This window comes from Myotis nattereri (assembly GCF_964212035.1).
Source record: "Myotis nattereri genome assembly, chromosome: 11".
Taxonomy (NCBI): Eukaryota; Metazoa; Chordata; class Mammalia; order Chiroptera; family Vespertilionidae; genus Myotis; species Myotis nattereri.
The window spans coordinates 3,557,256-3,568,430 of record NC_138086.1 but is presented as its reverse complement, the minus strand read 5'-3'; the positions used below and the strand labels follow the sequence as shown (position 1 = coordinate 3,568,430).

At 62.8% G+C, this 11,175-nt stretch overlaps 1 protein-coding gene across 1 annotated transcript; it reads right to left on the bottom strand.

Moving 5' to 3' along the window:
* Positions 1-2,437: 2,437 nt before the first annotated feature.
* On the bottom strand, positions 2,438-10,973 carry SHH (sonic hedgehog signaling molecule; the record flags this gene model as incomplete). The annotated part of the gene is made up of 3 exons (XM_081101871.1): positions 2,438-3,225; positions 5,731-5,992; positions 10,665-10,973. The coding sequence occupies 3 exons, from the start codon at positions 10,971-10,973 to the stop codon at positions 2,438-2,440; spliced, it is 1,359 nt and encodes a 452-aa protein (XP_080957997.1).
* Between the last annotated feature and the right edge of the window lie 202 nt (positions 10,974-11,175).

Genomic DNA, 11,175 nt, shown 5'->3' with positions numbered 1-11,175 from the left:
TTGTTTTCTTGCCAAATCTTGCAACCAACTGGCCTTCTTGGCAGGCCTGCCTGACATTCCCCATGTGGCTGTGATGACAGCAAAGGGCTACAACCAGGAAGAACAAGGTGCCTCTGCCCAGCCCCAGCCTGACGGGAGCCTCCCGTGGAGGCCAGGGAGGTGAGGCCTTTCGCATTCAAGTGCAGCCCGTGGAGACCGCGGGATCCCCATGTGGCCATGAGGGACAGGGAGTCTCCCCCAGAACACAGCGCAGAAAGCCTCTGCCGCGTCTGGAATTATCCACACAACAGAGCACGAGGGCCACAGCTGAAGTGCATTCTGATGTGCGTGTTTGACGGGAGGAGAGGCGCCGAGTCCCAGGCCGATGGAGCGACACCACGCGTGCACTTTGAAAACTCGTGGCCCCGTTAGCCCTAACGACCGAGAAGGGGGCCGTGAGCGGCAAGCGGCAGGAGCGCTGCCTCCCTGGTGCCCTGGGTCTGCTTTCTCTGGGAGGCAGCTTCCATTAGTTGTCCATGAAAAAGAGTTCTCCATGTAAAGCTGGAGAAATGCTGAGAGGCGGGCGGGACTGGGTAAGGAAAGTGAGACGCGGCCGCACGCCCGGCTGCAGGGGGCGCTGCGGGCACTCCCAGAGCTGGTGGCCAGGACGCTGCCTTCACCGCTGGTTACTCAGGTGGGTCGCCACAGCCAGAGATGCTGGTGAGCCCACAGCTTCCGGTTTACCTTCCACCAACTTACAGACTTAAACAGCCAACAGACCAGAAACTACCCGATGCCACCAGGGCGGTAAACTCTGAACCTGCTAACAGCCCACACGACCAGAAAGAAACCTTTTCCAGAGGAATCAGGACCCTCCACCCCTTGCCTAGCAGCCCGGCCGTGGGCAAGCTCCAGCACCACCAAAGAAGAGCTGTGCCCTAGGGGCGCCAGTCCATGCCCAGCTGCCGCTCCAGGCGGACACGTTGGCCACAGAGACCCTGGCGCCTGAGGCCTGAGGCTGTGTCGGGAGAGGCCAGGATGCGCACTCTGTAAAGGGCCTGCCCTGGATTTGGGGGAACTTGAGGACAGGCTGTGGGAGGTTCCACCAAGATCAACACCCTGCCCTCTCCTCGGGAACCCTCCTTAAAGGGCCCCCAGGACTTTGGGAAGCAGCCAGGGACCTCCCTGCAGGGCCAGGGAACACAGCATCCAGCCGGGCAGCCGAGCCCAGCAAACAGGTCTGCCCACAGCTCCAGGGAGCCTGGGCCGCCTCTGGGCCCATGGCTGGCAGAGCGCTGAACAGTACCCAGCACAGCACCCCAACCTAGGAGTGTAGATCGCACCATGACACAAACAGAGCTGAGGTTCCCCAGGCCGAAACCCACGCGGGGTGCGGCGCATTCACAGTGTATCATCTACACACGATGTCAGGAACCGGGGCCGCCGGGAGCAGAGGGCTGGCGGGGCTCTCAGGGATGACATGCTAACCAGGCTGTGCGCGGCACGCTTTATTTCTACAAAACTATTACAAAACGTTCAAAAATACAGTTTAGTAAATTTACAGCAGTTATTCTCAATTTATTAATGCAAAAAACATCCTTGTTTATCTCTGTACAAACTACAGGCTCCATCCACATGGGCTCATTGCTATGTGCACTTTTAAAAAATACCATTTTCTAATAAATTCTTTGAAGTTAAAAATAACAGATCGTCCAGTTTGTCAAAAAAAGAAAAAAAAGAAAGAAAAGTGTATGTGTGAGTGTGTAACAGTCTTGACTCCCAAGAATGTGGCCACAATGGTGATGCCAAAGCAAATACTCATCCATGAGGATACCAGAAGAGATGACTGTGACCTTGGAAATTAGTTAAATTAAAAATAATATATTTTCATATTTTACACTATTTCAAAAATGAAATGTAATTCAGTTAGGTATTGATCTCTCAAAAAATCTAATTTACAATTCTGTGTATAAAAATAGACTTTGTGGACCCCAGAAGCTGAGTTCACACGCGCTGAGGAGCAGAGCTGGGAGAGCAGGGCGGCGGCGGCGGAGGGACGTGTAGAAAAATAGACTCTGCACAGGTCGCTTGGCCTCACACCTCTCCCCCGTGAGCACAGTTCACACGACAATAATAAATTACCCAAGAAACAAACTAGTTAAGGCTCTTGAAGGTCCGGTTCATATTATTTAAAACATCTATTCATACCAAACAAATAAATAGCCAGGAGAGGTGAAAAAAAATCAAAATAAAACAACCAAAAAATTCAAAAAATAGATAGGAACTAAACACGACGCCAGAGCTTCCGGGTCTTGGTTTCCTTATCGCCTATTTTGGGTTGTCCTACTTCATTATTAATATTATTTATTATGATAATGCACGCCTCATTCCGTGCGCTTCCCCGTGTCTTCTGCGGTATCGCGCTGTTGCCCCCGCCCGCCCGCCCCGCCGCAGGCCTTCAGCTGGACTTGACCGCCATGCCCAGCGGGTGCAGGGCCTCGCTGTCCAGCAGCCAGGTGCCTATTTGGTAGAGCAGCCGCGAGTACCAGTGGATGCCCGCAGCCCCCGGCGCGTGCGCGGCCCCTGGCGCCCCCGGTTCGGGCTGGGGGGCGCGGCCCCCGCCCCCGCCCCCGCCGTCGCCGCCTCGGAGCGTGCGCACGGGCGCCAGCGCGGCCAGCAGCGCGTGCGCCAGGCGGAAGGGCGCGAAGGCCCCGTGCGCCCAGTTGTGCTCCTCGATGACCGCGTAGCACGACGCCAGCACCCGGTTGATGAGGATCGTGCCCTGCGCCGTGAGCGGCGCGTAGGCGCCCGTGGCCTCCTCGCGTAGGGTCACGCTGTGCACGGCGGCGGGCAGGAGCCGGCGGTCCCCGCCGCGCTCCGCCACCACGTACACGCGCTGGCCCGGCCGCACGCGGCTGGCGAAGAGCGCCCGGCGCCCCGGCGCGCCCCCCGGCGGCCGGCCTGCGCCCGAGTCGTTGTGCGGCGCGACGAAGAGCAGGTGCGCAGCGGTGAGCAGCAGGCGCTCGCGTGGCTCCCGCGTCTCGATCACGTAGAACACTTTCTTGGCGCCGTCGTCGCGGTCCAGGAAAGTGAGGAAGTCGCTGTAGAGCAGCTGGCCCCGGTCGTCGGCCGCCAGCACGCGGTCCCCGGGCCGCAGGTCCTTCACCAGCTTGGTGCCGCCCTGCTCGAGGTGCACAGTGGCGGTGCCCGGGAAGCAGCCGCCGGATTTGGCCGCCACCGAGTTCTCTGCGGGGAAGAGTGAGAGGAAAGCGGTCAGAGGGATGCGTCGCTAGACCCAGGCGCGTGTGGGGAGGGGCGCACGCGTGGTGTCCCGCGCGCTCAGACGAGGATGCGCGCGGCTCGGAGAGATTTGGAAGGGCTGGTTCCGCGCAGACCTCTCTGCCCAAGCCCCACCGCCAGGGCGACAAACTTCAGATGCAGACACATTCCTTCAGGACTCTTTCAGGATTGGATTGGCGGCGGTAAAGGTCGGCCAGCCCGCTGCTTCCTTCCTCCTTCCTCCCACCCGCCCCAGCTCAGCACACACCCAGCTTCGCCGCGAATTCAGAAGGTGTTTGCTCTCCACTTGGATTCCTCAGGAAGCCTCCTTGAGCTCACCGGGCGCCGGGGCGCGGCGCCCCCTCCAGCGCTCCAGCACCCGGCTACGCCGCGGGGACCCCTCACCCGCCCGCCCCCAGCGCCCAGCCAGGGCCCTCGGTGTCGGGAGACGGGGCGGGGGTGAAAATAGCTGCAGTAGTTGTAGCAACTGGACAAACATTCCAGAGCACCGGCGGAGGTGTGACACCCGGCGGCGCGGATTTTCCGAGTGAATCCAATGCAGGGCCCGCGCGGTCACCGCGGAGGCTGTGCTCACAGGGACGCGCTCGGCAGAGGGACACTTCCCTCTCCCCGCTCCCAGCCGCCCGCCGCCCCTCCCTGTTTGCTCAGGTGCAGCCCCGCGCCCCCCGCGGTTCACACGCGGCTCTCCAGAGCCGGCCTCACCAGCACTATTTGCACAGCCAGGCCTCTCTCCAAGCTCTCAAGATGTGTATTTGAATTTTAAATGGCGGGGCTGCGGCAGCGCTGGAAGCCGCCGGTTCTCAAGGCCCCTTGACGACGCGCTGTTTGGAGCCTCCGTCGCTCTCGGGGGCTCACTGTCCCGAGGACAATGATCGGAGCGGCGGCGCGCTGGGGGCCGGGAGGAGGGGCGCGGGGCCCAGTCTTCTTTGCATTCCAATCTCTGGGATCATGCTTTTTGCAAATAGAGATCGGGAGAAAGAATCTTCCTGCTGGAATTACCGAGGGTTTTTAATCTTCTCATCGGTTTCTCCGGCATGAAGTGCGGGCCTGGCCGTGGGAGGCCGCCGCAGTCCCCGGAATGCGGCCCGGGGCGCGGGCAGCCTGAGTCGTCGAGTCGCACGACCCTGCTTGACACGCAGCGCGCCGCGCCGGGCCGTGTGCGCGGAATGCCAATGAGCTGCTCTGTGCGCGGGTCTGCTCCCGCGGGGCCCTGGGGCCGGATTGCCGCTGCTCATTTTCGAGGCGACCTCTAGGGAACACCCCCGCAAAGAGCACCCCCGCCAGGGGGACCCCACGGACAGGGGTGGCCCCAAGAAGTGCTGCCACGAGGTCCCGGGAAGGGAGCGCGGTTGACTGCGGGGTGGGGAGGGCGTCAGGGGAGCGGCAGTAGGGAAGAACCGGGCAGAAAGTTCCCCGCGGAGTCCCGCAAAGTGGAGGCGCAGCGCCGCCTTTCCTTCCTCCTAAGGCGGGGACCCCCTCCCCAGCGTCCCTGACACTCCTTTTCTTTCTGGTGTGAATAGAAGCCACTATTTTCCTTACCTACTAAGTCTTTTTCTACTCACAGCTGCTATTAAAATACAGCTTAGGAGAAACAGGCAAAACCGGGGCGAGCGGGGAGACGGTTCCTCGGAATTCGGTGTGAACTGTTTTGCTAACTGCGCCCGCTCGGGCTCAGGCTCCACGGAGGTGGCGCAAACAGTAGCCAAGTTGGGACATTCGCGCGTGTGGGCGTAAAGCCTTCCCTCCGGAGCGATTCCTTGCCAGCGACTGCGCGGGGCGGTGCAGGCCCGGGGAAGGGCAGCGCTCCGGGCCGGCACTGGCCGCAGCTGCAGGCTCCGCTTCCAGGCCCTGCCTGTGGCACGGCGAGCTGCTGCTAACGAGCCTGGCGGTGCTTCTGGGCTTGCGGCGTCCAGATGTTGGAAGTGGTGGCTGCTGAGTTTATTACTCCCACCAGGCCTCTCCCCAAGGGCTGTGCCAGTGAGTTAAGTTAGTTTAGAATCCGCAGGCGCTGGGGGGTGGGGGTGGGGGCGGAGGACAGGGGCCTACACCCTGGACACAAGTTCCTGTGCTGGGGCGGGTGGTGGAGGGTGGGGGACGGTTGATTCTTAAGCCCTAAATGAGAGGAAGGATGAAGCCAGAGCTGGCTAACAGCAGGGCTGCAGTCTCCAGAAGCGGGAGGTGTCTCAGGAGCCACATGCCCCCTGCATCAGTGTTCAAAGGACCTCCGGCCTTTGCAGCCTTAAATGGGGACGGGCAATGCCGGGCTGGGGACGAGCCTCACAGAGTACATGCCCACTGCAGAAACACATGCCCTTCTCTGGCCCTCAAGCCCCCTCCCTATTTCTTTTGCTTTGCCTTGAATCAGGCCACAGGGCACACAGGTGACATCTTGTGGGCGGATCTGGAGCTGGAAGATGGGGGTACAGAAGGGGGGGCGGGGAGGCCACTCACCTGCTTTCACAGAGCAGTGGATGTGTGCTTTGGATTCGTAGTACACCCAGTCGAAGCCCGCCTCCACGGCCAGGCGCGCCAGCATGCCGTACTTGCTGCGGTCCCGGTCGGACGTGGTGATGTCCACGGCGCGGCCCTCATAGTGCAGTGACTCTTCAGAGTGGTGGCCGTCCTCGTCCCAGCCCTCGGTCACCCGAAGCTTCACTCCTGGCCACTGGTTCATCACTGAGATGGCCAAAGCATTTAACTTGTCTTTACACCTCTGCAGAGAGAAGCGGGCAGCATGGACATTAGCATCTGGCCCACACCCACTTCCCCAGGCGGCTCAGAAGACTCCCTTGCAGACTGGGGGGGGGGGGGTGCCAGAGGTGAGGCCTGGAGGGGGCGCCAGGCTGGGAAAGGGTGTTTGCAGGAGGAGCAGCTCCTCTTTCGAGATGAGCTAAGGGCCTGTCTCCAAACCCTGAGTGAGCAGAGCTCCTACCCCAGCCTGGGGAGCAGATGAGACTTTGGGGGGAAGAGTGAACTGTGTGTTTTCAGACAAAGGCTGCAGAACTTACCAGGGGTACCCTTGTCCATGCCTTGCACCTTCCCTAAGGTGTCCCCCACCCACTGACTGCACCCCTTGCTGTGGCCCATTTCTCTGCACCTGTGAGGGGCCCCACCCTTCTTCCTGGGGAGGGCACACTCCCTCACCTGGAGGCCAGAGGGAGGCCCAAGGTGCAATTTTGCAGAAATCAAGCAAAATACACTACTTCTTAAAGAGCCCAAAGCCTCACCTTATCTTTGGACCCTCCCTCCTGCCCTAGGCCTATCTGAGGTGAGAATTAAGCCAAAGGTAGAGAGGGAGGGGGGACGCTGATAGCAGAGCTGAGGGTGGGCGAGAGCCAGCAGTGAAAGGCCCAGTGAGTTATAATTTTCAATGTGGCCGGGGCGGGCCGGACGACAAACAGTCTTTATCTGAAGCCGCATTCCTCGGCCGGGACTCTTTCCCCGGCTTGGCTGAGGGCTGGTCGAGCCTCTTGTTTTCCTTAACCTGCTCCCTTCCCCCTCTTGTTTTCTTGGCTCCAGCGCAGAATGGTGTCCGGCAAGTTTGAAGAACAAACTTCAGAGGTGGAGGGAGGAGGTGGGGAGGGGGAGGGCGTGGGCGGGAAGTGGGGGATGGGGAGTCAGCAAGGCCTGAGGCCAGGGAGCCCTTCGCCTAGGGGACTCTGCCTCCACCCGGGCCTTCGCCCCCCCCCCACCCCCCCACCGGGAAGCTGCCCGTGGGAGTCAGGAAAAGAGCAGGCGGGAGGCACAACAGGGTGCGTGGAGCTGGCGTCTCCCACATCCCCGCATATTCCGGGTCCCAGAGAAGGAAGCAATAGAACAGCTGAATCAAGTGTGCGTTTGTGTGGCTGCGAACGCGCTGGGCGCGCATCCTGCTGCGGGCGGGGTGCGGGATGGAAAAGGAAGGACAGGGACACAGCCCTGACGGCATCCCCGAGAGGCCGACTGACTCCCAGGGAGGCGCGCGACAGTTTCAAGTTGGTGTCTGCAGAGGGCAGGCTGGCCTCCTCCAGGCGCGCGGGCGCTCGGCTCCCCGCTGGACCCCAAGAACCGCGGGAGGGACTCCTCTCCTAGGTGGGGGGAGGGGCGTCCTTGCAGACCGGGATGTGATAGATTGCGCAACAGGAAAAGCCCTGTGTATTTGGCAGCAATAAAACGCAGTAATACGGTTGTAGAGTTAAACATACAACAGAGGGGGGAGGGCGGCCCTGGTGGCAGGTCAGCGCTTGCAGGTTTCTGGGCCTGACAGCCGTTTTCTTAAAAAAAAAAAAAAATTAGGAGGGCAGAGTGTGAGTGAGGTCATCTTGAGGATTGAACGCGTTTTACATGAAAATCAATCCGTAAACTAAGGTCAGCCAGGATGCGGAGCGGCGGCGCAGGCGCACAACGCCTCCGCGCACACGCAGACACGCGGCGACCCGAGCCCCAGCCCGCCCAGCTCCGCTCTCCGGGGCACGTGGAGCTCTCAGAAGTGCCCCCTGGGGCAGCTGGCTGGGGGCGGGCGAGGGCAGGATGGGGAGGACGCGGGACCACCCTCGCGCCCAGAGCTGCGCCACTCGGACCAGAGGTGAAGGACGCCGGCGAGGACGCAGGCCCAGGAAGGCCCGACTCGCTCCCCGCGCCCCCCTCCCGCCCTTCCCGGAGCGGCCGCGGCCAAAGCCGGGAAGCCCAGGACGGTCATCAATTCACTGGGTCGTGTGCCGCGAATCAAGCCCGGCTCTTGTGCAGCCACCGTGAAGCCCAGCGGGGCCGCCGGGCCGCTTTGTGTCGCCGAGGCCCCGCGGTTCCCCACGCCTGAGCTCCCACCGCCTCCCCCGTCTGCGCAACCGCTGCGCGCCCGGCGCGGGAGAGGGACCGTCACCGCCAGCGGCCTGCGGGCTTCCCCGGCGTGGGGGAGGGGTGCTCCAACTTCAAAAGAGACCCCCTCCAGTCGGGGCACACACCGCCCCCACTCCGGAAAACAGACCCTTCCCTCAAATCAGGAAAACCCTCCCGAAGCCCACACCTGAGCGCGGTGCCCCAGGGCCGCCACGCACCCAGAAACCTACTCTACCCGGCGTCTCAGGCCGATGCCCTCGCGGCCCTCAGCCCGGCCCCTCGCGGGCCCCTGTCCCCTCAGAGCCCCGGCCGGCACCCCGCCTGGCACCCGGGCCGCAGGGACACGGCGTCTGTCTGCGCTCCCCCCTCCGAGTTAATATTAACCAGGAGCTCATGCGTCCAGAACTGCTCTCAGAGTTCCACTGGGGACGATCTCGCCACGGTTGAGGGACTTGGGCGGCAGGCACATTAGAGAGACAGACGCACGGAGGCTCGGAGGGACAGGGGAGGAAGGGCACGCACCTGAGCGCAGAATCCAGGTGGTGATCTAAGTGAGGGGCCAGCGGGCGCGCGGGTTCCCCGAGGAGGAGCCCTAACCTCCTCCGCCGGGGAGGCGGGCTGTTTCACCCCTTCACCCCGGCCTTGCCCCTCACCACCCACGTCCTCCGCCTTTCACCCTGCCCCGCCCCCCCACTCGTGGAGTCAGAGCAAAAGGTAGGGCGGGAAGGGATAAACCAAGGGCACCTTCCAGGCTGCTCCCCAGCCACCCACGATTTTGGGGGGACATTTGTGGTGTCCATGGTGCGATTCGGGCCTGCCTCTCCCCACCCAGCTGGATGGTGGCTGCCCCTCCCCCGTCCTTTTGTGCAGGGACCGGGAAAAGCCACTGCCCAAGGAAAAAAGTATTTGTTTTCGTTTCTCCGTCTGAGGGAAGTTGACAGAAGGTCAGAAGTTCAAATGCTGCCAGCGCACGCGGCGGCGAGAGTGAGGGGGCGCTGGGCCGTGGGTCCCCAGAGGGCGCCCAGGCCCGGGAGGCGGCGGCCCCGGCACCTGCCTTCCCGCCCACGCGCGGGCGGTCCGGGCCGTCGGGGCCTGGCTTTGAGCGGAGACCGGGCGGCGCAGGGCGCGGAGGGGCCGCAGCCCGCCCGGTGCGCTGAAACCCGAGCCGCGGGATCGATCTGCCCGCAGTAAGTGGAGCCGAGTGCGTCTGCTGGGTGTGCGCCTGCTCCGGCCGCTCCCTCCTCCCGGCTCCGAGGGACCCCGAGGAGTCCCCCTCCCTCTCGCGGGAGCGGGGTGACCCGGGGTCGGGCCGGTCCGGGCCGGGCCGGAGAAGTCCCCGCCGCCGACAGCGCCCGGAGGCCTGCGTGGAGTTCACCGGCGCTGGCGCTGCTCTGGGCACCGGCGCGGGCGGCCGCACTCACGGTCCAGATTCAGGGTGGTCGGAGCAGATGAGCGAGAGCAGGGCGGGCAGGACCCTCTCCTCGGCCCCCTCCTCCCAGGCTTCGCGGCCGCCCCGAGCGGACGTTCCGGGCTCCCGGCTGGGCCGGCTCGGGCCGGAGCGCGGGCCCCGGCGGCTCCGTCTCGCCGCCCCCACCCTCCCCGCACTCGCGCCCCTTCAGCGCCGCGCAGTCAGCTGCTCTGCGCTCCTAGCCCTAAAGGTAGGACTTGACTATTTTAATAGGGCAATAAAAAGGATGTTGACCTATATTTGCCAGGAAATCCATTTCTAGCTTTAGTTCTACGTGCTCGGAGTTTCAGACAGCCCACCCCGGGCGGGAGCTGGCAGCCGGCGTCTCCAGCGGCAGCGGCGAGGGAGAGAGGACGCAGGTTTGCCCGGTTCCTCTCTCAGCCCCTGGAGAGTCCCCGGGCGAGCGGGTTGCAAACCGGCCTGATGCGGTGCCAATAAGTTCTAAGTCCCTCCCCTCAGGTACCCGGCAGGAGCGTGAACGCACATCCTTAAAGAAATATCGATACATTCACACCCTGCCGGCACCACTGTCCCCGCGGAGGCGCAGGGGAGCTGGTGACACGCCAGGGACGAGCCAGGCCCCTCTGAGCCCTGCCTCTGCTCAGCCGGCCTTTAGCCGCGGCGGGCAGCGGCTGGGGGTGTGGTGGAGGACTGCACGGAGGAGGGAGCAGGCTCTGAGACCATGCTGAGGCCACATGGATACTGGGAGCTGGAGACACTCCGTGCTTATGGGGGATTTCTGCCCCTTCCCTCATTTTCACTCCAAACTTGGAAAGGGCAGACACTCCCAAAGGGAAGGACTCCCCCAAGTCACCAGCCAGAGTTGAGGCAGGATGGCAAGACCATCCCAGCCAGAGAAATCAAATCAGGGCCATCCCTGGACCAGTCTCCGGCCTCCTCCCCCACCCCCACCCCGAAGTTTCCAGCTGGACCCTTCACCTGCATTCCCTCCAGGAAGAGGAAGGGATGGCAGGTGGACAGGTGGGTGGGGAAGGCCGGGGGAAATCGCCTTTCTCTGCCCCAGAGCAAACACGCGTCTGGACTGCCTGGTCTCACAGAACCCCCTTAAGCCACACACCCCGCGCCCGTGCTGGGCTTCTACCTGAGTCATCAGGCGGTCGGCTCCCGTGTTCTCCTCGTCCTTAAATATGATGTCGGGGTTGTAGTTGGGGGTGAGTTCCTTAAATCGCTCTGAGTTTCTTGAGATCTTCCCCTCGTATCTTCCACTGGCCCCCAGGGTCTTCTCGGCCACGTTGGGGATGAACTGCTTGTAGGCTAAAGGGGTCAGCTTTTTGGGGTGCCGCCTCTTCCCAAACCCCCTGCCCGGTCCACACGCCAGCCCGGAGCACATCAGCAGCGAGGAGACCAGCAGCACCAGCAGACATCTCGCCAGCAGCAGCATCTCGTCCATGGAACCCAGTGACTTCCAAGCCGTCCCCGTGCAGGTCTGTGTGCGCGAGTGTGCGAGTGTGTGTGCCTGTGCGCCCTCCCTTCCTTGCTGGGCTCGCTGCTGGCTCCCTTGCTCGCTCTCTGCCTCGCTCTTTCTCTTTCTATAGCACCCTGCCCGCCACCCGTGCCGGGGACTCTCTGCCGATCCCCACCCAGACGGGGGC